The sequence below is a fragment of the Delphinapterus leucas genome, chromosome 10 (genome assembly GCF_059928025.1).
Source record: "Delphinapterus leucas isolate spDelLeu-1000000601 "Yukka" chromosome 10, BTC_Dleu_Yukka2, whole genome shotgun sequence".
In the NCBI taxonomy this organism is placed as follows: Eukaryota; Metazoa; Chordata; class Mammalia; order Artiodactyla; family Monodontidae; genus Delphinapterus; species Delphinapterus leucas.
The window spans coordinates 9,978,074-10,003,656 of NC_143138.1; the positions used below are offsets into that span (position 1 = coordinate 9,978,074).

General features: G+C 46.6%; 1 protein-coding gene across 1 annotated transcript in view; it reads left to right on the plus strand.

The window, feature by feature from the left end:
- Positions 1 to 1,436: 1,436 nt before the first annotated feature.
- LOC149748133 (phosphatase and actin regulator 1-like) overlaps positions 1,437 to 25,583 on the plus strand; it is a 33,631-nt gene continuing 9,484 nt past the window's right edge. Inside the window, exons 1-2 of the mRNA XM_089918174.1 lie at positions 1,437 to 1,537; positions 10,685 to 11,125. Of these exons, the coding sequence (XP_089774300.1) occupies positions 1,437 to 1,537; positions 10,685 to 11,125 (542 nt within the window). The remainder of the gene's footprint in view (positions 1,538 to 10,684; positions 11,126 to 25,583) is intronic.

Here is a 25,583-nt window from a genome sequence, read left to right on the forward strand (position 1 = left end):
CATTAGGTTTCTCTGTCCCCATTTCTCCCCAATATATCCCACCCCACCCTCTTTGTTCTCCTCTTTCAGCTTCCTCTCCAACCCTCCAAAATCATCTAACTACTTTTGTCCCTGTCCTTGCCTCCCTCCTGGCATTCTACTCAGAGAGTGCAAGAAAAGTGATGACTAGACCATTGAGACCCTGGACCTCATCTGTGCTTTTAAACGGACAAAATGAATCGTAACCCAGAGGCCTCATAAAGAGGTTTAAGGTTCACAATCTCTTGATAACTGCTATTCTGAAGGCATGGGAAATTTGCCTGAATTTACTCTTTATACCCATTTCTCCATAGTGTTCCGGTCTTGATTTTCTTTTCTCAAAATGCAGAAATTCTTTTCTTAGTGCATCTAAGGACTGTCTGTGGATTAAAACATGATTAAAAGGATGCTTTCTGCTCTGACATCTATGATCAAGGCAAAGATTGCAACAAAATACCTTTCTTTTTTTGGAGCGCTGTTAGGTTGGAGATTTAATTCACTTGGCACTTTTCTTTTTGTGGTGAAAACACATGATATAAAATTTGCCACCTTAACCATTTTTAAATGTACAGTCAGTAATGTTACGTATAATCACATTGTGCAACGGATTTCCAGAACTTTTTCATCTTGCAAAATTGAAATTCTGCCTGTTAAAAACACCCCTTTCTCTTTCATCTCCCCTTAGCCCCTGGGAACCTCCATTTTACTCCTTGTTCCTATGAATTTGACGGCTCTGGGTACCTCATATAAATGGAATCATACAGTATTTGTCTTTTTGTGGCTGGCTTTTTTCACCTAGCGTAACGTCCTTAAGGTTCATGCGTGTTGTGGCATGTGGCAGGATTTCCTCCCTTTGTAAGGCTGAATGGCACTTATATTTTGTGTATTTTTTGCACTATGAGCAAAGTGCTCTTCCAGCCCTGATATCATTTACAAAAAGTGTTTTCTTCTCAGAGTTGTAGGTGGTTGTAAGCTACAGAAAATGTTTAATGTGAAGATGTATAAACATGGTTCTAAAGAAATTCAAATAGTAAGAGATCAAATCCTTTGGGAGGAATCAGGAAAAGCATCATGGAGGAGGATGTATGTTTAAGACAGGCCATAAAGATAAGCAAAACTAGTAGGGATGTGGGTGAGGAGCTTTCCAGGAAGTGGGAAGCAGGGCTCACAGAGGCACATGCATGCAAGGCATAGCGTGTTCAAGGCGTAGCAAACAGCGCAGCTTGGCAGGGATGTGGGATTCCTGTAGGGAAGTCGAGAAAGATCAGGCCAGCAGTGGGTTGAGGGTAACTGTGGAGAACCTTGAAAGCCACAACGAGGGATTTAACTTCGGAGGAGGAAGAGAGGGCATCTCTTGTGGACTTTTAGCAGCATTTGCTTGATTTCAACCAAGCCTGTCTCCTTGATGTTTGGATAAGATGGATGCTACTGCTGTTGGATGGATTTACAACTGGATGGATGAATGTAACTGGGGCTGCCCTTGGCTCTTCCTCTTGGACGTTGTTTCAGTGTCCGAGGGGTAAGTGTCCCCGGGGGTGGGGATTTAGCCTGCCTTGTTCCCTGCTGTGTCCTTAGCTAGTGCTGTTCTGCAGGAGGCCAGGAGGCCATGAGAGGCATAGAGCCCCACTGCAGAGGCATTGGAGGAGGAGCTGTATGGTCATTTGCCCGTGAGTTCTTGGCAGGACACTTGCTTCTTTAGGAGAAGCTGTGCACATTGTTCTCCGGCTCTGAGTGCTGCTAAAAATGAAATCTGATTCTCGTGGGTTCTGTGGTGTCTGAAGGAAACATGATGACCCAGGTAGAAAAGCAACTTCCCGTAAGGGTAGCAGTTAGAACATGACAGTCATCCATCGGGCAAACTTGTGGTCCAGCCTTAGGTGTCAGGGGGACACTCGGAATTTCGTGGGGACACGGGGACACCCTGCAGATGGTTAGACCAACTGCCACCATCAGTATAAATGCAAGAAATCTGAGTGTGTCCTCTGACAGCGCATAAATATCGTGCGTCCGATGGATGTAGGGTTAGAGATGAACTGTAGTTGTCCTCATTTGCCTTTATAAGATTTATGGATCTAGGGACTTCCCTGGTGGTGCAGTGGTAAAGAATCCGCCTTCCAGTGCAGGGGACGCGGGTTCGATTCGTGGTCGGGGAACTAAGATCCCACATGCCGTGGGGCAACTAAGCCCGCGCACCACAACTACTGAGCTTGTGTGCCTCAACTAGAGCCCGTGTGCCACAAACTACAGAGCCCAGGAGCTCTGGAGCCCACGTGCCACAACTAGAGAAGAGAAAAGCCTGCATGCCACAACTAGAGAGAAGTCTGTGCGCCACAACTAGAGAGCCCACATGCTCTGGAGCCCACGCACCACAACTAGAGAAGAGAAAAACCCGCACACCACAACTAGAGAGAAGCCTGCGCACTGCAACGAAGACCCGATGCAGCTAAAAAAAAAAATAAAATAACATAAAACATTTTTAAAAAAAAAAGAAAGAATCCTGTCTAGGGCCCACATGCTGCAACTACTGAGCCCGAGTGCTGCAACTACTGAAACTCGTGTGCCTAGAGCCCGTGCTTCGCAACAAGAGAAGTCACCGCAATGAGAAGCCCATGCATCGCAAGGAAGAGTAGCCTCTACTCGCCACAATGAAGACTCAATACAGCCAAAAATAAATAAAAAATAAATTAAGACTTAAAAAAAAAAAATTTATGGATCTAGCTTGAACTTCTTGATACCTTCACCATGAATGTACTAACTCTTAATCGGGATATGCTCTAAGTAGATTTCATTGTGTGTAATCTAAATTTACTGCTTAAAACTTCACAGATAGATCCCCTGGTTCCCATGTTCTGAGACTAGGCGAGCATGTGTATGTTTGCCTCCATGACTTTGTGATTTTGATTTGACTCGCTCTCAGCTTTTGCCTGGATGCTCAAGATAGCAGTCCTCCCTGGTGGGCACCGTCCAATCCAGGCTTCTCTCCATTGCCCATTGTGGACCTTCTTGCCTGCCTTTACACCTGTCTCGTGGAAGGCTCGGGTTCAGCCACCCAGTTTTCAATTGCCTGGCCATCTCCTTGCCTGGTATCCCTGGGAGCACTGACACTAGTCTGCATTGCTGCAAAAATAAACGATAGAATGTGTTTTTATCAATGACTTACAATTTCTAACAAAATACTGATCTTATGAACTGGTGTTTGTTCTTGTGATTATAGGGACATCTGCAGTTTTGACTCTTTGAGAGCAGTTTCCCGACAATGAATAAGGTGTAGTTTGACTTTTACAAAATCGAATGTAGTTGTGGCAGAGCTGACATGCCCATGTGACCCAGTTAGCTGGTGAGCCACGCCTCCACTGCCCCGTGTCACCATCTCAGGGAGGCACTCACTTCCCTACTTGCTGTCATCTCCCCAGGTGGCCTTGGGAAGGGTCCATTTAAAAACAAAAATGTGTCCTTGTGGAAAGTGGCTCTGAAACAGTCAGGTGCTGGTGATGAGAATATGATCACGGCCCTCATTTTAAGATTCTGGAAGGTCTCAGGACACAATCCCCACAACGTCAGGTGTTTGCTGAGGTTTCCGTGTGCTGGGCTGGCTTAGAGCAAGCCAGGCTGAGAGCATTGAATACAAATCACTTGATACTCTTCTAGCCCTTTCACCATGAGGGGTCAGTCAACATATTTTTGCCTTTCCAGGCATCTGGCCAAAAAAAAAAAAAAAAAAGGCCAGACTACCTTAAAATCCCCAGGATGGCCCAAAGTGATTGGTGGGGCTCATATAAGCACCTTTCTTATAGCCAGGGGAATCAGATTCTGTGGTTTCGTGGTACTGGACTCTTATTTAAGTTCTAAGTACACTTCTTACAGACTCTTCATGTCCTTGGATGGATGCCTGTATCTATGAAAGGAGATCAGAGATTCTAACCCACTAGAACCAGGTGGCAAATGACTGAGAAATTCTTACAACACTTTTGTTCATTAAGACGTTAAGTGCTACTATCATTGGCAAGTGTATCTGAATCGTCTATTATGAAGTTATAAATGCTTCTCCAGCTTCTACAGCTGTTGTTAATTTAAAAAGTGAGGAGAGAGGCTAGGGGCATATTCATTTAGCCCAGACTCATTCAGTGTATAGACTACAGTCCTCTGGCACCAGTCTCAACAACAGAAGTAATCGGGGGTTTTCACTTTCTTGTGTGAAGTCCTAAGCCAGAGGTGTGTCAGGCTTGGAAATATAGCCCCCTTGGCTTTTCTGGCTCTGTGACGTAGTTTGGGTTTATTTTTCTTGTTCTCTGGAACTGGTTGTTTTTGCTCTTTCCACTCTATCAGCAGAGACAGTTTTATGAATATACTGCATTCTCGATCAGTCTGGCTGCCAAAGACTCATCCATTTCTAAGTCAGCAAGCAGAGAGCTTTGTGCGTGCCCCAGCAGGAGCAGCCACTATCGTTATAAATGCAAGAGGTAGTGTGTGTCCTCCCATAATCCGTAAATGTCGTGCATCAGAGAGAGGCAAAGTATTGTATTCAGGGAGGTGCTATCAAGGTAAAGAAGGCTTTTTTTTTTTTTTTTTTTTTGCGGTACGCGGGCCTCTCACTGCTGTGGCCTCTCCCGTTGCGGAGCACAGGCTCCGGACGCGCAGGCTCAGCGGCCGTGGCTCACGGGCCCAGCCACTCCACGGCATGTGGGATCTTCCCAGACCGGGGCACGAACCTGTGTCCCCTGCATCGGCAGGCGGACTCCCAACCACTGTGCCACCAGGGAAGCCGAAGAAGGCATTTTTAATTCCTGGATTTTTAGAGGTAAAAGTACCTGGGTCCCAAGAAGCTTAGCTAAATTTCTTAGCTAATTAGCTTAATTAATTAGCTTAGCTAATTAATCCCAGAGAATCCAGGTTTTCTGACTCCTGGTTCTGCATCCTTCTCCACCAGCTCTCAGTACTGATGCAGGAACGGCACGCTGAAGCCTGGACAACCTTGCCTTTTTCCCTTTCCGCAGTGCCATGCTGCAAACATGGAAGACTTCTAGGACGGTGCCTTGGAAGCCTCTTTGCTCTGCTACTTGATTCACTGTCACCAGGTTTTTTCACCCACTTACTCACAATGGAACCACCACACACTGTGTTGATTTCTCAGCTTCTGTCTCTCCCTCTCAGGCTGGGAAGCATCAGGTGAGGCAGACTCTCACAGGGATACCAAGAGTCCTGTTTGTAACACTGCAGATGTATGTCGCACTTTGCAGTTTACAAAGCATGTCCACATTATCTTGTCTGACCCTCACAATGACCTGTGGGAGAAGCCCGGAACATATCATATTATTAATATTTCAGAATGAATTAAGACTACATTTGTTGAACTTCTGTTACGTATCAAGGACTCTACTGGGGTTTGGGTGTTTTTTTTTTGAATTTTATTTTATTTATTTTTTTATACAGCAGGTTCTTATTAGTCATCCATTTAATACACATCAGTGTATACATGTCAATCTCAAACTCCCAATTCATCACACCACCACCTACTGTGGTATTTTATACTCAGGCCCTCTGCTAACTTGTTTGGGGATTTTATAAAATTATGAAAAGGTGCCCTTTGGCGAAATGAATTACTCAGAGCTGCCCCTTCTTCTTGGGTGACTCAAAGCCAGACCTCAGGCTGTATTTCAGCCCACTTATCCCCTTACATGGAGGTTGTGTAGACGTTAATCTGTTCACTTCTCATAACAGACCTTAAGGCGGACAGTGCTGCCTTTCTAAACACTGGAAAACTGAAGCTCAGGGAGGATAAATGTCTTAGGCAGAGCTACAGGGCTTCTTGGTCTTAGAGCTGAGATTAAACTCCAACTCTTCGGGCTTCCCTGGTGGTGCAGTGGTTGAGAGCCTGCCTGCCGATGCAGGGGACATGGGTTCGTGCCCCGGTCCGGGAAGATCCCACATGGCGCGGAGCGGATGGGCCCGTGAGCCATGGCCGCTGAGCCTGAGCGTCCGGAGCCTGTGCTCCGCAAAACTCCAACTCTTCTGAGTTCTAAGCTCGTGGTGACTTCTCCAGACCATTGTACCCTCAGCCTGCAGCAGAAGCCTCTAGCAGGCCCCGCCCAGCCCTCAGAGAGCAAGCACCAGGCTGCCTGTCCTCCAGGAGGCCCTGGGCACTTGTCATTTTGCCGATGGAGGGAGCAGCCTCTTCACAAAGTGGTGGCTCTTAGAGGATGGTTCTCGACTGTGTACTGAGTCCCCTGGGGACCTTGTCATGATGCAGATTCTGAGTCAGAAGGTCTGGGCTGGGCCCTGAGACTCTGCATTTCCTCCCAAGAGGTTCTGCCACAGCTTTTAGTCCATGAACCACACTTTGATTAGCAGACCCTTTGTGTAGGAGAAACTGCTCCCTAAGTTCTACCTTTTCCCGCTGCTCTAAAGACATGATGAGAAGGAAAATCAGCAAACGTTTACGGAACATCTACTATGTACTAGGCACTGCTGGTGAACAGGTGAGGAAACAGCTCCACCCAGCATGACTTAATGAACACATCAGGTCCACCTACTGCAAATAAAAATTAGCAACAAGTCAAGAAAAGTGAGATGGATTAAATCCACTGTCTATGAAATGCTGTGGTAAAGGGAAATCGGGGGCCGTGAGAGCTCAGTGGTGACGGATGGGCTTCCTGAGGAAGCAGTTCAGTAATGATGAAAATGATAGCAACGAGAAGTATAGTTACTATTTATTGAGGAGCCAAGTGTCAGGCACTGTGCAGCCCAGTTTATGTACTTATTTAATTTTCACATGAATCGCGTGATATATTAACTCATCGCCATTTCACAAACTGGAAAACTGAGCGTCAAATAGATTAAGCAATTTGCTGACGCTCACAGAGCTAAATGAATGTGATTTTCTAGTTTATCTTCTGTTTCTAGTAGCACAAATTTTGGTAATGATGTCGTGCTTCTCCATCCTATAACTTGTGGCACTTTCTTCAAGTGTGGCGTCCACCTAGGTCAGAGTGATCTGGAGGCTTAATTACAAAGCAGATTCCTGGGCCTCATTGTAAACCTACTGAACCCGAATCTTTGAAAGTGAGGCCCAGGAATTTGCCTCTCCTGCTGAAGTTGATGGGGCATGTGGTCTTCAGTTTTGCTTTGAAGGGTGAGTGCAATTTTGATCATCAGGGAGTAGCAGATAAGTCCGGGAAGAGGGATGAGCATGGTTATTGGGAAACCCTGTGTGGAAACTGGCCTAACAGGACGGACCGGAGTGAGAGACACCTGGTGGAGTGGGACAGGGACGGCCCGGAGTGTTGCCCTTGGACTTGCAGTGTTTTCTGGAGCCGTTGGGAGACTTCAACCATGACCTGTGTTGTAGGGAGACGTTTGGTACAGCATGGGGATGGATTAAAGGGCTGGGACCCAGTTGTCAACACAGTCAAAGGAGCTGAGGTCCCAGGCCGGTGTAGTGGTCAGAGGGGCAGAGAGCACAGAAGTTTGAGAGGGTTAGACAAAGAGCCAGAAACGCAGGGTAGCAGATCACATGCGGCTGGCTCTGAATCCTGCTTCCAGATCTGTTATGAGGAACGACTTGGTATTAAGATGTCATAAGGGGCTTCCCTGGTGGCGCAGTGCTTGAGAGTCCACCAGGGGACGCAGGTTCGTGCCCCGGTCCGGGAAGATCCCACATGCTGCGGAGCGGCTGGGCCCGTGAGCCATGGCCGCTGAGCCTGCGGGTCCGGAGCCTGTGCTCCGCCACGGGAGAGGCCACAACAGTGAGAGGCCCGTGTACCGCAAAAAAAAAAAAAAAAGAAAACAAAAAGTCATAAGAATATAAAAACCGGTCTTGCCAAGGTACTGCCAATCTGAGCTGCTCAGGCTCTCCTCATTTATCCACATATTATAGAAAGATGGGGGCTGCAGAGCTAATTCACTGAAAGTAGACAGTTTCACTTGACTTTAACCTTTTTCTTCATTTCCTCTGTTTGTACCACATCCACTGAGCCAAAAATTATTTGACATGATTCACTTTCCTTCTCTCCCCTTATTTAATTGGTGACCATGTGCAGTGAAACAACCGGAAGAGAGATGCAGGTAGGAAAGGAGAAAAAGGGGTTCTCCATGGGCCCTGGCATGTGTTTCTTAGAACAATGAAAGGAACCACCTCCACTAAATTGATCCTGTTGGTCATGTCTTCCTTGCCCGTTTTGTTAGAATTCCTGGCATCCACTTGGTCCATTTTTCTGGTGATGAAGCCAAGCAAGCTTTGCTGTGGAAGTAGTGGCAAGAAATACTGTGTGTGCAGAAAGTTGTAGCTTAGCAAGATGGGTGGAATCCATCAGTGTATCACTGACCCTTCTTAGGCAGACAATTCCATGCTGCCCTCCTGGCTCTGCTTTCTTCTGCCCAAGCAAATGAGTCCCTACTGCCTTAGCCAGCCAGACCCACAAATGAAGGAGTCGTGGGTTAAGGGTCCCTGGATGAAAACCCTAACACTTCAGGACACATTGTACTTGCTGGGTCTGCGCTGTGGCTTCCAAGAGCCACAGGAGCGCACCCTTCAGTAACAGGACCCAGACAGGGGTGCCGAGTTTCTGCATCTCAGCCACTTTGGAATTAGCACTGCCTGCTTTGGTCCTGAACATGGTGACCTTGTGTCCTGTGCTTGGAGGCTCATAGGAGCAGGATGAGCTCTCCAAGTTTCTATTTCTGAACAACATGTAAATTTATCCCATAGCAGAGCATCACAGCTTCGGCTCGTTCTGTAAACGTGTTGAGCCTCTTGCTAGGTGAGCTGGGCACTGTACAAGATGCTGAGGCGATAATGACAAATTATTCACGGTCCTTGCTCTGTGTGGGAGGAGATAGCTGCGTAAACAGGAAGAACGGTACAGTGTCTTCAGAGTCCAGGGCTATCATCTGTAAAACGTGAGACGATCATAGTGTGTACGTCACTGGCTTGTTGAGGGGATTAAGCTGGTGAGATAAGAGAAGCACTTAGAACACTGTCTGGCTCATGGTGGGAGGGTTGGCAGTATCTGTCACTGTCGTCATCGTCACCATGGTTGTTGGCACTGACCTACCACCTGCCCACGGTGGGTCCAGTGGCTGCAGAATAGGGGGAGTGATGTAACCCATCAGGAAGGTTCTCAGTGGAGGTAACGTTTGAGCTGAATCTTGAAGGGAGAGTAGGGATTGACCCAGAAGACAAACCAGAGAACTGAGGGCAGGTAACCAAGGCTCTGGGGTTTGAAACATCAGGTGGTTTGGGGAACCCAGCAGTTCAGGAGTGAGGGTGGTTACCTGGGGTGATGGGGAGAAAAGAAGGCCGATACAAAGAGAAGGAGGGGGCCTGGAGCGCCCTCCTTGGGCTTCTCTGTGAAACAGGAGAGGAAGTCTGTGGAGGTGAAGAGCCTCGAGGCCACCAGTGGAGACACAGCAGCCCTTCTGAGCATGTGAGGGACAAAGGCCAGCCAGGGACTTAGCTGAGGAGGGAGACTGAGCGTGGGTCAGCAAGGAAGTCACACCCACAGGAGGAAAGCAGGCCGTGTCCCAGGAGAAAAGGAGCTTTTCAGGTGCAACAGGCAAGGTTATTTCTAGCCGGGGGAACCAGCACAGACTCTATAGAGATAAAGTGGGGACACAAAGAGGCCTTGATGATGTGTCGGGAAGCTGGGCTTTATTTCCGGGCCATTGGTACGTTTCAAACTGGAGGGCAACAGGATCAGATTTGTGCCAAAAGAATGTCATTCTGGCAGGACTGAGGCTGTCAAACTGGAGAAGGCCACACTCAGGCAGATAGCTGGAAAAACATCGAAGGCCTCAGAGACCAAGAGGCAGGAGCCTGCAGTGCTCCCGGCATGGGCAGCGGGTGTGAGGTCACATACCCGCCCCGCCTGCCACTGCCCTCTGGCCCGGCTTCTCCCAGGTGGCCTACAGCCCACAGGACTCAGCCATGGATCCGCCGTCCCGAGGGCTAGGTGATTTTTAGGAATATGAAGTCCAGACAGGGGACTACAAGGTCAGCCCAAAGACACCCTGAGGGCTGGTCTGTCTGACCTGGAGCCCCCCTTAGTTTGGAGCATCTCTGGGAAGTTTCAGTGCCAACGTCACGGAACCAAGGGGTGGGGTGGGTGCAGGTACCATAAGGGCCCCAGAGTGCGTGTCGGGGCCTCCCTACAGTGGGAAGAACCCACCGTGGATGCCACGTGAGTGGTCAGCCCAGCCACCGTGCTCACGCCGAGGCCCGGCACAGGGCATCTGAGCCCTCTCCGTGACCACGAATCCTAGAAAGCCCCCTCTCCGGTGGGACGAGCATCCCCACATGAGGGAATTAAGGTTGGTGGCATTAAAGTCACCTCTGGAGGAAGACACTCTTAGTGGACTTGAACCCAGGGCTGGCTTCTAATCCCGTGCCTGTTAGAAAGCACCAGCCGAGAGGGTATTTCCACGTTACAGTGGCGCAGTTGTCGGCGTCGCGCATGTCCTAGCAAAGGTCTCTTTGAAGGTGCTTGGGTTTCCATGAGCAGAAGAGCGCATTCCCCCTTTCTGCTGGTGAGCTTCAGCCTGGCAGCTGTGTGACACACGCCACCGGCACCTGGGTCCCTGAGGGCCTTGGGGGGCAGCGTGCTTCGAGCAGGAAGTGAGAGCTGGTGGGTGCTTGTTGAGTCGCGCTCACCTGCCGGTTCTTTGGTTGAAGCATTTCATCTCGGGGGCCCGCCTCCAGGACCACGGTCCCCGGGTGGGCGCCTGTGGTGTGCTACGTTTTTTCTGACGCCCCCAGACTCACATCTGCCTCTCGCCCTCCTTCTGCCGCAGATCCTGGCGCCCCTGTGAAATTGCCTTGTCTGCCGGTGAAGCTGTCGCCTCCGCTACCTCCAAAGAAAGTCATGATCTGTATGCCCATGGGGGGGCCAGAACTCTCCCTGGCATCCTACGCGGCCCAGAAGAGCGGCCAGCAGGGCGGGGCCCAGCACCACCACACCGTCCTGCCCTCCCAGATCCAGCACCAGCTGCAGTACGGCAGCCTCAGCCAGCACCTCCCCGCCACCACCGGCTCCCTCCCCATGCACCCCTCGGGCTGCAGGATGATAGATGAGCTGAACAAAACGCTGGCCATGACCATGCAGAGGCTGGAAAGGTAATGGAGGGGGAAGGGGTGAGGGCAGGAAAGGAGGGCTTGGCGATTCGACCATGACCAAGGAGTGAGAAGACCAGCGCAAGCAAGGGCTCACACCCACTTGGAGGGGTGGGGTTCGGGAGGGGGGGGGGTGAAGGTAAAATCAGACCAGAATCTGAATGTCAAGGAGAGTATGGAAGAAAAAACTGTTGCCAGTTGCCAAACTATAGAACAGTCACACGTTTATCGAAAAGAAAAAGTAGTGCCTATGTATACATATGAGTATGCGTGAGTGGGTGGGTGGATAGATAGATCGTACATATCGTGCTTCTGTAGACCTTAACGTGTTTTGGAAGCAGGTGCACATCATCATTAATGTAACCCCTAGGGCAGGGAGATGGGGAGAAAATCTTTTATTTTTAGATTTTGTATCTTTCTGTACTGCTTAATTTTTTACTTTGTGTATATTACTTTTATGATGTAAAAAACAAGGTGAATGTAGACTAAGAAGAGATGAGAGCTGGCAGGGCGGTGGAGGAATGACAGAGGGAAAGGTGGAGAGGTACGCCCTCGTTCTTGCCGATGGAGGAAGCAGCAGACGTAGTCTGATTATACGAGTTTGAGCCTCAGATATTTACCAACAACTGGTGAAGTCCCCTCTTTGATCAGAATCTCCCTCCAGTAGCACTGCAGGGAGAGCTGCCAAGGGTGTTCCAAGGGCAGGCCTGCAGCGGAGACCTTGACTCCCCACCACCCAGGGAGATCTCTTGTGCTGGTTCTGGATCGCTTGCGTGTGTGTGTGTGTGTGTGTGTGTGTGCACGCACGCGCGCACGCACGCGTTCAGATACCACCTCGCTTGTGCCCAAGAGGTGGCTGAGATTTCCCAATGTGATTCCAACCCAGTGTAGTTAACTGGGTCCTGCAGACCAGATAGGAAAACTGCAGCCTGGAAAGCACGCAGCCGGTCACCGGGCAGAGAGCCAGGGGCGAGATGGACACAGCCGAGAGCTTTCTGTTGTAGTTTCCTGACTCTCAGTGGCTTTTCCCTCCCTCTGTGTCAGCCAAGTATTCTATGTTTGGAAAATTAATGACTCCAAGAGAAGTTATCACTAAGAATTCTGACTTGATAGGTTCACGTTAGTATCTCCCTTCACTGAAAAAAAAAATGTATTTGGCCATTGCCATCATTTTCAACTACTGTTATTGTTAATGAGGACAGTCATAATTGAAAATTTGGATGGCGCTTTTTAGTCTATTATTAATACATACCTTTATTATTATCTTAATCCTCACACCACCTAGGGAGACTTGAGTCAGCCAAGAAACTAAGGAAGGCTGAGTTCCCCAATGCCAGCTACTCAAACTTGGTGCCCATCTGCAGAAATTGTACAGAAATTGAGAACAAGCTTTTAGATACCTTCATAGCAATTTGACAGGATAATTTTTTGTCTTACGATAAAAAGGGGTTTTATTTGTTGTGCATTTTTATTATATTTTTGAAAGCATCAGTTTGTGATGGATTAAAAATTGAAGTAAGTCAACCAACCGACCAACAAAACTGGTCCCTCCCCATAGACATTTTTTTTTAACATCTTTATTGGAGTAGAATTGCTTTACAATGGTGTGTTAGTTTCTGCTTTATAACAAAGTGAATCAGTTATACATATACATATGTTCCCATATCTCCTCCCTCTTGCATCTCCCCCCCTCCCCCCCTCCCTATCCCACCCCTCTAGGTGGTCACAAAGCACCGAGCTGATCTCCCTGTGCTACGCGGCTGCTTCCCACTAGCTATCTATTTTACGTTTGGTAGTATATACATGTCCATGCCACTCTCTTTGTCACAGCTTACCCTTCCCCCTCCCCATATCCTCAAGTCCATTTTCTAGTAGGTCTGTGTCTATTCCCATCTTACCCCTAGGTTCTTCATGACCTCTTTTTTTTTTCCTTAGATTCCATATATATGTGTTAGCATACGGTATTTGTTTTTCTCTTTCTGACTTACTTCACTCTGTATGACAGACTCTAGGTCTATCCACCTCACTACAAATAACTCAATTTCATTCCTTTTTATGGCTGAGCAATATTCCATTGTGTATATGTGCCACATCTTCTTTATCCATTCATCCGGTGATGGACATTTAGGTTGCTTCCATGTCCTGGCTATTGTAAATAGAGCTGCAGTGAACATTTTGGTACATGACTCTTTTTGAATTATGGTTTTCTCAGGGTATATGCCCAGTAGTGGGATTGCTGGGTCGTATGGTAGTTCTATTTGTAGTTTTTTAAGGAACCTCCATACTATTCTCCATAGTGGCTGTATCAATTTACATTCCCACCAACGGTGCAAGAGGGTTCCCTTTTCTCCACACCCTCTCCAGCATTTATTGTTTCTAGATTTTTTGATGATGGCCATTCTGACCTGTGTGAGATGATATCTCATTGTAGTTTTGATTTGCATTTCTCTAATGATTAATGATGTTGAGCATCCTTTCATGTGTGTGTTGGCCATCTGTATATCTTCTTTGGAGAAATGTCGATTTAGGTCTTCTGCCCATTTTTGGATTGGGTTGTTTTTTGGTTATTGAGCTGCATGAGCTGCTTGTAAATCTTGGAGATTAATCCTTTGTCAGTTGCTTCATTTGCAAATATTTTCTCCCAATCTGAGGGTTGTCTTTTGGTCTTGTTTATGGTTTCCTTTGCTGTGCAAAAGCTGTTAAGTTTCATTAGGTCCCATTTGTTTCTTTTTGGTTTTATTTCCATTTCTCTAGGAGGCGGGTCAGAAAGGATCTCGCTGTGACGTATGTCATAGAGTGTCTGCCTGTGCTTTCCTCTGAGAGTTTGATAGTGTCTGGCCTTACCCCCATAGACATTTTGACAAGCACTGTCCTAGGTAGTAAGTCGAGCGGCCGAGCCTTCAAGCCTGGATTGTCCTCCTGCAAATCCAGAACTCCTTTGACTATAGCACAACCGCTTTCCTAAAGACAGCTAGCAGTGAATGTAATTTACTGCCCTCACGTCTCCTGTGACCCCCAGTATACTTTTGTATCTCTTCCGGAGTTAATAAGCATCTGAAAAAGATACTCACGAGAGCATACTAGTAGCATATTGCTAAATACATTTGCACCTAAAACATGCCATTTAAAGTTTCCATTGAAAGTACTAACCAATGAGTTATGTGATATTCCTCAGTTCAGTAATTTCCATGTGTATTTATAGAATATTTCAGTCGAGTGTAAACCAATGAATAGGTCTGTTGGACCTACACTGGGTCAGGTTCTTTATTGAAATGAATCAAAGACAGCAAATGGGGAAGGAAAGGAGATACTGGGATATTGCAGGTGGAGGAGATTGGAAGAAGGGCAGCCTGGTCTTGGCAGCTGAGCCAAGGCAATCTCCTGTGCTTTGTGTCACCCCCGGACCCTCCTTACCTCCTGTCTCCCTCCCCACCAACCATAGGCCAAGGTATAGTGTTGTTCTGGTGGACCAGCCCGGACACAGGGAATTAATGCCTACATCATCAGGATAGCCCTACAGAGGGCTTCCCTGGTGGCGCAGTGGTTGAGAGTCCGCCTGCCGATGCAGGGGACACGGGTTCGTGCCCCGGTCCGGGAGGATCCCACATGTCGCGGAGCGGCTGGGCCCGTGAGCCATGGCCGCTGAGCCTGCGCGTCCGGAGCCTGTGCTCCGTAACGGGAGAGGCCCGTATACCGAAAAAAAAAAAAAAAAAAGAGAGCCCTACAGAGAAAGCGAGGTCTTCTTGCCAAACAAAGACTGAGAATGTTTCTGAGGATCCACGTCATCTTCCAGGAGTCCTGGAAGGATCTGGGAGCAGAACAGGTCATGGGCCACCTTTCAGTTTAGTGCAGGAACTGCCGCTGTCTCCAGTGATGTCACCTTTCTTTTTACGATCTGGAAATTCTCCCTCCTACCTGTCAACATGATTTCACTCTTGTTCTGGCCAAGTTTCATCCAGAAAGGATGATTTCTTTTTTCTCCTGACAATTTCCAGTGACCCCAAAAAGCACTGCAAGAAAGAAGGAACATTACTGAATGCATAGGCATTCTGCCCACAGAGAACCTGAGATCTCATAGAACGTTCATGCCCTACAGGGTGTTAGTCCAGACCCATGGTCTGATCCTGGTGAAACATTGTAGGTAATGCAGAAATCGAATGATGAATTTAACAGCATGAATGCCTGACTTTGGACTATAAATTTGAATAAATAGTCATCTTGTAATTGAAAGGGACCTTTAAGACCAAGGCAGCCAGCCTGCTGCCTGTTGCAGCCTTTCTGACGATTTGTCCTCTGGTCTCTGTGGGAATGGGACCCTCCCTAGGTACCAAGATAGCCTGCCCCACTGTCCAGAAGGTCTGATTACTACGAAGTTCTTTCTTATGCTAAGTGAAAAGTGTTACTTACTATAATCCCTTGTCCCAGTCTTATTTCTAATCTTCCTTTCCTGTGAGAGGCTTTCAAATCTTTAAAAATAATTACTGTTCCCTTTATCTAGTGGCTTCTCTCTTTCAGGCTGATAATCCCAAATTCATGGAATCGTCTGTTGAGACGGTTTCTAGATCCTTTACCATCTTGTTCCTGCTCTCCCAAGATTGCTCTAAATCTGTTTTGACTTGTATGAAGACGTTCTTAACTGTTAACCTAACCTGACCCTACTTAATGACATTGAAAGATCACATTAGTTAGTTACAGCGCTGGCCCGCCAGATTTGGGGGGAAGGAGGGAACTAGAGACCAGCTTCCGTGTTTATCAAAGTCACGAGGCAGCATGGCCAATCTGGAGGCAGCCCCTGCATCATGGCTGAGTACATGGGCTCCAGAATCTAATTGCCAGGGTTTCAGTCTCAGAGATACCGCTTCTTTTTTGCCTTGGATTCCTCATCTTTAAAACAGGATAGTAATAACGCCACCAACCTCGTCAGGGTTGTTTGTGAGGAACAGGTGACAGTCTACATCAGTCGTCTTATTACATGGCATATAGTAAGTGTCCAGTAAGTGATAGTGAATGTGAAGCAGAATTCTTCAGCACACAGAATTGACCTTCGGTTCCCCTAAAAGGCATATTGCAAACAGATTGGATCCAATCTTGTTGGAAATTTCGTGTCGGTTTCCTGGAATTCGATCATCTCCATTTATTTTCTCTTCAGTGATGAGTTACATCTTCTTTGGAGGCCTCCTTCCACAGCAGCGTGGTTGCCTCGCAGGGCCACCCCTTCTGCTCTGGTCCTCATTCTTCAACGGCGACTCGGGCTTGAGCCTGGCGAGGACCCTCACTCTTAGCTGCTTTCTCTCCAGCAAGGAGAGAGATTGAGCCCATCCCAGAAGAAGGGCTGGGAGGCATGGGGGTGTGGTGTGAGAGCCCTGCCCGCCGCTGCTGCAAACCAGTGCTCTCTTCCCTTGCCCGTTTGGTGATGGAGAGATGATGCTGCGACATGTAATGTACCTGCCCAGTAAGTCGGGGAAAGAGGACAGTCAGTAAGCACGGCTCTGCTCAGAGCTCCTAATGTGGCCCTTGGGAGCCAGGAGCAGGTCAAAGCCTCTAGGAATCCAGGCACTGCTGGAGGTGGGAGGGAGCTGCCTTGTGTGTCCCTTTCCCTCCCCTCCCTGCCAAGCGTTCTGCGACCTCCTTGTACTGAGAATCTTCTGAGCTGGCTGCCCTACTGGGTGGAGACAGGGTCCAAAGAAGAAAGGAGGATGTGTAAGAGGCAACCCTTCTTCGTCCTCTGGTGTAAATGAGCTTGACTTGCTACAAATGGAGAGAGCAAAGGCCTGTGATTTTTAGTTTCCATTAAACTATTAGAGAAATATACATATATTTCTATAAATTTTTACGTCTTCGATATGTCTGTACAATCCATTCCCTCTGCCCTGAAGCCTGAGCGAGCACATGAAAAAGCTCTGAATGTGTCCCGTTCAAAGGCGTTAGTCAATTAAATGATTAAAACTTGAAAAGAAGTATATTATTCGATGTTTACTTTTAATACCTGCAATCAGCTCTGTGATCTAGGTGGCGTCCATCCTGGAATTCAGACTGAAAATCCTGATCAGACACTAACTTTCTGTCCCATCTTAGTTCAGTTGATCAGTTCTGTGTGCTCTGGTTTCCGTCTTAGTAAAATGAAGGCGGGGTGTGTACATGTGTGGACCCTGAAAGAATTTCAGGAAGAGTCTTAAGGGAAGACTTAGAAGGGAAGACAAGTCCTTCCCTTCTCAGTGATAGGCGACTTCATGCTTGCAGTGGCTCCTGCCAGAAATCTCGGGGTCACCCTTGACACCTTTCTTTCTCTCATACCCTGGGGCTGATGGGTCAGCAAGTCCTAAGAGGTCTGAGAATCTGTCTAGGCTGGGCAACCTCCTACTTGCTCCTGCCGCCCCGCGGTCTCAGCCCCCGTGGTCCCTCACCTGGTTTGCTGGGTCCCTGCTACCTGGTCTGCTGCTTCCACTCCTGCCCCCTCAGTCTGTCCTTAACATGACAGTCAAAGAGATGAGGTTTAACGAAAATCTGATCATGACTCTATTCATTCGCTAGGGTCGCCAGAGCAAAGTACCATAGACTGTGGGGCTTAAGCAGCAGGAATTTACTGTCTCACAGTTCTGGGGGCTGGAAGTGCACAGTCAAGGTGCTGTCAGGGCTGGTTTCTCCTGAGGCCGCTGTCCTGGGCTTGCAGACGGCCGTCTTCTCCCTGTGTCCTCACACGGTCTCTCCTCTGCGTGTCTGTGTCCTCATCTCCTGCTCTGATAAAAACACTAGTCATTTGGTTAGAACCCACCCTACTGACCTCATTTTAACCGAATTACTCCTTTAACATAGTCACCTCTGAATAAGTCACATTTTGAGGTGCTGGGGATTAGCATTTAAGCACGAATTGGGTGGGAGTGGAGTTCAGTTCATAACAACGTGCACAAGCGCTCCTTGGCTTTCCGGCTCACAGAGAGTAAAAAGCAAAGTCCTTGCCTCAGCCCAGAAGCCCACCACAGCCTGGGCCCCTGTCGGCCCCGTGACTACATCTGCTGTTCTCCACGTTGCTACTCTCTCCTACCACAAGGCCTGGACATGCTAGTCATCCTCCTGACAAAGGGCCTTTGCGTTGGCTGTTCCCTCAGTTGAGACTGCTCTTCCCTCCAGTATCCTAAAGTCTCCCTCCCTCGCCGTCTTTGAGTCTCTAGTTACCTCCTCAGTGAAGCCCTCCCTGATTGCTCTATTTCAAATCACAACTCTCCTCCCAACACAGCCTATTCCCCAGTCCCCCTTTGTTCTTTCGTACATTTTTCACCATCTAACATTCTACGTTTGCCTTTTACTTTCCTTGTTGCTCTTTCTTACCTAGTAGAACATACAGTCTGCAAGGGTGAGAACCACTTTGAATGAATGAACGAATGAATGAAGAATGAATGTAGACCCCCTAGTAGCTGCTATGGTATTTCCTTATTATTAACCCACTTTGTCCTGATGGATATTTAGGTTGCTTCTGCTGTTCTTTTTCACTTTTGAGCTTTGAGTTCTCACAAGACACACATTATGTAAATATTAAGTGGTGTTGATCATGGGGCAACCGTGTCTTTAACCTTTTGTATTAATTTTGCTCATGATCCTAAAATTTTTGAATGGTTCCCTCTGTCTGGAATTCACCCCATTTTGCAAAGAAAAGTTCTGCTTATTTTTCAAGACTTTATTAAAATACCACATCCTCTTGTGATCGCTTCTCAGATTCCCAGAGGAAGCTCTGCCTGCACATCCTCCTCTTGCACCCACTGCGTCCTGTTGTGCGTTTCTTGGTGTATTCTCTGTTAGATGTGGGCAGGAGCCATCCTTGCCTTCCCACTCGACTCCCGCCCCCCCAGTTCATCACAGGACCCATGATATAGGAAATATTCAGTAAACATTTCTTAAATGAATTTTATCAAACGTTCTTATGGGGCTTCCCTGGTGGCGCAGTGGTTGAGAGTCCGCCTGCCGATGCAGGGGACACGGGTTCGTGCCCCGGTCCGGGAAGATCCCACATGCCGCGGAGCGGCTGGGCCCGTGAGCCATGGCCGCTGAGCCTGCGCGTCCGGGGCCTGTGCTCCGCGGCGGGAGAGGCCACAACGGTGAGAGGCCCGCGTACCGCAAAAAAAAAAAAGTGGACAAATAAATTACAGTTCTGATAAACTCATGCTTCTTCTACCTTTTCCTATCGCAGAATCCCTGAACAGTTAGATTAGAAAAGCTGTGACATTTTCCAGGAGAAAATTTAGCCCCAGGAGAAAATTTCATGCAGTCACTGAGGCTAAGGACTTATACACCTTGAGTGAAAAACAGGCCCAGCGAAGAAAAAGGAAAGTATCGGTGTTTCCTTAGCAACCGGAAGATCCATCAACAAGTTTTTATTGAGCACCTTTTCTGAATGGGGCTCTGCTTGGCACTGGGGATACGGCGATGAACAAAATATAGAGGACGGCTGCCCTCGGCGTGGCTTAGAGTCTGCTGGGAGTGTGACCTGGGCGAGCCAGTGCCAGCGAGGGAGCTGGGGGGAGGGGAGAGCACAGCAGGGGGTCAGCTGGTAGGTGGGCTTCTCTGGAGAGCTGCATTTAAACTGAAATCTCAAAGATAGAAAGAACCAGGAGAAGACGGAGAAAAGGGATGAGAGAATATTCTAGGCAGATTAGAGGAAGGAGTGGTACACTGTCTCCAAACGGGTGATGAGAGTTTTAGGAAGAAAAGGCAGGAAGTTGACAGTTATTCTCCAGCTTTTTAGAGGGACAATTATAGAGAATGAGAGAAATGACAGAAGACTGTAATCTGATGTGAGGAAGAGCCTGGGAACCATTGGAGAGAATACAAGAGATCTTTTGAAAAGATCAGGCTAGCAGCTGTCCCAAATGGTTTACTTGTAGGCTTCCTAAAGAAAAACCCTACAGGTGAGATCGTCTGCTAATGTCCTGTCCAACCCTGTAACTCCATGTCGGTAATACTGAAGTTATCTCTAATGTGAATGTTTTTAGAAATAGAGTGGTTTTACCTCTCTTGGGAAGTTAGCTATACATTGGTGTTAATACAGATAGTCCAGACCAACAATGGTCAACCAGAACCAGAAAGGCTTCCAGAACCATCTTGAACTCTTGGCAACACTTACTGAGTACTGCTTACATTAGCTAGAGCTTAAATTACTACCTGTCAAGATTATTGAAAAAGGAACAATTTCAGCATCGGACAGAAGAAATTGAAATCAGTAGCCCCGCAAACCCCTTCAATCTTTAATAATTCTGTTATTCCATAATTATCTTTAGACTTTTCAAAGATGACACTTCATTTATAATCTTAGTATAAAAACATTTTGGGGTGACAGTTACTTTATGTGGCCTTCAGGGTCACAGGAAAGTCTAAAGAAGGATTCTCGGTCCTGAACTAGATGGTCCCTGGGGTTTCTTCTAGCTTTAACAGTCTGACATAATTGCCGCATTGGTTTATGTCAGTGTTTCCACCTGCAAATCCGTGTTCACGATGATGAGTAGCTGCGCCTTGGTACCGGAGCAAAAATGAACCTCTGAATAGCTAAATGTTACTTGCTTGTGAAATGGCATTTATTTGAGGAAGTTCGGTACTTTGTTCATCGTAGAGCAAATGGCATGCATCTTCAAATGAAATGTGTTTCCAGGGAAAGGTTCTCTTTCTTATACTGATGACCGTCTCTTCAACATCTCCTCCAATTCTGGTGAGACATTTGTTCCTGCCCCTTTGAGGCCAGAGTTATCAATGTCTTACTTTAGGTCAGTGCTTGGATTTTACAGCACGTATTTATCATCTGTAAGTGGCTGCCTGTAGCTGTTGTTTTGCAATTTAACTGCTGCTTTAAGAGGCAGAATGAGATTTCAGAACAAGGTAATGTCACCCTGAGCAAGACAGATCCTCCGCTTCAAGGCTGGTGAGCCACCTGGTCAGAAGAAGGTTAAAATGAGACTAGATGAACCACTGACATCTTTCAAAGTCTTAAGAGGATAAAAAAGGAAATGTATTTTTATAAGAGAGAATCTGCCCCTGAACTCCTATGTGTACATCAGTAGAAACCCTGCCCTTGTTTAATGAATAAGTATAGATGCTTTGATCTTCTTGGAAACCCTTGTCCAAAAAGATTTTGCAGACCACAAATATTTAAAAAGCTAGGGAATTCCCTGGTGGTCCAGTGGTTAAGACTTGTTGCTTCCACTGCAGGGGGCCTGGGCTTGATCCCCGGCCAAGGAACTAAGATCCTGCATGCCACATGGCATGGCCAAAAAAAAAGTTAAAAAGCGAAAGGAAGTGTTTCGCAATGTGGTATCAATGTTAACTTCTCGGTTTTGACAAATATACCATGGTCATGAAGGATGTTGACATTAGGGGAAGCTGGCTTAAAGGTATATGGGAATTATCTGTGCTTTCTTTGCAACTCTTCTGTAAAGCTAAAATTATTACAAAATATAAAATTATTACGAAACAACCCCCCCAAAAAGAACCAAAAAAAAAATAAAGGAAGTTTTTTAATAAACTAGTGGATAATATCCATAATGAATGGTTTCTGATAAGTTGCTGGTGTTTAAGTACATCCTTTGCTAAAACAGCAACTACCAACATTGACGTTTACAAAGCACTACCCTCTGGTCTTGTAAGCAGTTGTGAGGTAGGTAGAAAGGTCTCTCCATTTACCTGATGAAGAACCAAAAGAGCAAGCTGCTCAACTAGTGAGCGGCCCAGCTGGACCCAAACATGGTCCTCACTCCACATCATGCCCTCCTGGCACCACATCCAGCCAAGCATGACCTAGGACATTGGCTGATGTCTAGGGACAAAGGCCTGTGGAAAGCCACCACTGTTTGGTTCCTCCATCGGAAATGGAGATTGCTGTTGGTGAGATTCTGGGTGTCTTACGGTTTTATTCATCACATCCTGACCCCAGACGCTATTTCAGAAATGTGGGTCATTGGTCCCTGGAAGGACAGACAACGGGATGTGCATGAACTAATTGACATTCATTACCATGGCTGGAAAAAAAGAAGCTCAAAACACATCCTCCACTCAGGGAAGCTCAGTCCCCTGGTCTATATATAGAATGGTATCACTTCCTGCTGACTAAGGTCCAACAAAAAAAAACAAAGGCTCCAATGTTGAGTTTCTTATCTCAGAAGGCTGCGATAGAGGGTACAATGTGTGCCTGCTTTCCTAAAATGAAGCTGATTAACTGTTTTCTTGGGTGTCAGAGGTTACTTCCGTCATTTTCCAGCCGCAGGCGCTGCAATTTGTAGCATAATTTCTCACACGTTTTTGGGCTCCGAGAAGAAAACGTCTGACTGTTCCCTCTCCTTTCTGAAAACTCTTTTTATAACTCTGTGCAGTCAGAATGACAAAAGCTGTTCCTGTTTCATTTCATTTTCAGCATCATATTGGAGGGTAATAAATTTTCTCTGTCCTTTCAAGAGATTATTGTCTTTTTTTTTTTTTTAACAATAGGTGCAGTTGAAATCATATGTGGGAAAGCAGTATCCCTTTATGACACGTTTTTCTTTAAAAATGGTGGTGAAATGGTTCCCATGTATTTTCAAGGAAGATGAAGGATTTAAAATAGGAATTTTTAATTTCAAACCCTGCCCCTGATTTCCTAGGAGAGTATCAAAGGTGCTTGATAATGGGTAATCCCGTGCCCAGGGATGGGTCACGATGCTCCACTATGCATCTACCTATTATCATGTGATGGAGAAACAGTGATGATTATAAAGCTCCCTTGAAAGGGAGCCAACTGTTTAATGACCCTGAGTTGTTGTAGATGTCTTGCATTCATTTCTTGATGAATTATTAAAAATAAGCTGCCTCTCCCTCACCAGTAACGAACAGGAAAGGTAAAACAGTCTCTTAATTTTCAAAGTCTAGGGATTTCTTAGAAACTTGTGACTGTTTAAATGATAGGAAAATGCGGTGAAGGGGGATGGGAACCTGAGGGGTGCCACTGTGTTCTCAATTTATGTCTCTCCTACTTGGTTTAGTAGAGTCAAAAAGGAGAGTTGAATTTAAAAAAAAAAAAAAAAAAGAGTTGAGTTTTCCAAAAAAGGAGACTCATTAAACGTTATTCTTGATGGAGACAGGACCAAGGAGAGAGGATACAGCTTTTCACTTCCCTGACATGGCATGGGGACATAGTGAAGGCAAAGAGAGTTTGAAATGAATGCTTTTTACTGATTTAGGACTGGTATTTTACTCTCAAACTTTCTGAATCCTGTTTTCGTGTGTCTCTTGTAAATGGCAGGCAAGGCATCCTGTTTTAGGTAAACTTCTGTCTGTTCTTCCTGGTTTATTCATTTTTTTCATGAAGGAAGACATTCAGGCACTTCCATCCTCCGGGGAGAAAGCAGGACAGAACAAAGTTGACATCCTCACAAACTTACCTTTCATTGGAGGAGACAGATGATACACCAATGAATATATTATATGCTGTGTATATACATCTATACACTGAAGAAAATATAAAGCAGGGGAGTGGGCGTCACCCATGATGGTGATACCTTTCTGTCCTCGAGGAACTACATCACTGATGTGGCCACAATAAACCCACTGCATCCCTTCTTCTTCTTGTTGATGACACACCATTATGCAGATTATCCAGCTTGGTGATTATTCTGCCCCACTCTCTCTTGTATCCTGTTCTCTCTGCAGCCTACTCGCCCCCAGCCACGGGCTACTCACACAAACACGGATGTACCACCCAAGTCAGGAGTTCAAACCTGTCTCTGTGTCCCATCAGAGTCTCCAACCTTGGGGCTCTTCCCAGCAAAATTCATAGCAAAAAAGGAGTTGAGTTCTGTGAACATCTGTTGTCCTTGCTTTTTGTTATATGATAATTATTATATTCCCATGTTTTGTTTTTTTTAATTTGTGGTGCCAATTGCATTTCATAGTCAGCATGTCCATATACAAGAAAATAACGGCCCCGAGGGTTCTTTGGGAGAAGACAGTGTGGTTAATGGAAAGGACACAGGCCCTGGAGGGAGAAAACCCACATCCATATCCCTGTTGTGATCACAACTGAGTGATCACTTATTTCCTCAGAAATGTAACATCCTCATCCATAAAATCAGGATAATAACAATACCCTTCCTAACTTTGCAAGTTTTGGGGAAGATTAAATGAGATAACGAACATTTACAAAGTACTTTGATAGGACCCATAAAGGACCCTATGTGTTAACTATTGTTGCTGTTTTGAAAGATGGCCTGCTCCTTTGTCCTGATTTGTGGAGCCCCCTGGTGTATTTAATCACTAGAATGGAAATATTCCAACATGGTGCAACTGACCAACATCTTGCAAATGTTATGGAGTGCTCTCAGGTTTTTGCATGTTCATCCCTATTTCATTTCTCAGGAAAATTACATCATTTGGAGCGACCCAGATGGGGAACAGAATCTCATCTTCCCCCCCTCCCGCCCCCTCGCCGGACAATAATTTAGGACCTTTGGTGTTAATTTAAATTTATCATAGAATGTCATACAAGAAGAAACCTTCTAGATCTTATCTAGCCCAACTACGTCACCTTACAAAGCAGCCTAACTCTGGACAGTCTTAACTGAAGCGGCCTGAGAGTGTAGAGTTAGGAAATGTGGTGACGTTAAGCTGTCTCTGTTACGTCTGTGCTCACACTGTCCCGGGATGGAAGGCACGCGCGTACCCTGGCATTCTTCCTTGCACAGACCTCTGTGCCTTATCTCTTGGGATTATCTTCTTGGGAAGAACTCTAGATCACTATCTCCACAGCTTTAATTCTCCCTTCATAGGATATTTTCCCTACACAGCAAGACTATCTAAGGGTCAGGGATAATTCTTTTAGTGAATTAAAAGATGGTAAGTGTATTATGGCCTACTCTGATTCCTAGAGACTTCAAATATTTGATTGCCTTTTCCATCAGTTCCCAAAACGTGCGCAAAAACAGGGCTGAGATATGAAGAGAATTAATACTCAGGCTCTGTCTTTGGAAGGCTTACAGTCCTGGGGGCAGGGGGTAAATGCTTAGCTGTGTGATTGTAACATAATGCGACAGATGCTGTAACAGGTGGGAATGGAAGCTGTGGAAGCACAGGGAAGGGACTGTCTTCCACTGAAAAATCAGAAAAGGCTGCTCAAAAGAAATGGCATTGGAGCTCTCGTTGAGGGTGGGTGGACTGCTCCAATCAAACTCTGAGGGGCTATTTCTCAGGTGGGGGAATGGCAGGAAAGCTCACAACGTGCTCGGGAAGCGACAGGTGGCCTGGTGGCTGGAACGCTGGGTGCGTGGTAAAGAATGGCAACAGATCAGATGGGGAGGAATTATGGGGCCAGATGGTGAGGTGCTCCCTAGTCCATTCCAAAGAAGGTGAGGTTTATCCAATTGACAGTGAGACCCTTCAAAGGTCTTTTAATTGGAATTATATGACCGGAACTGTTTGACAGCAATAGAGAGAGGACTGGGTGGTGGTGAGGAAG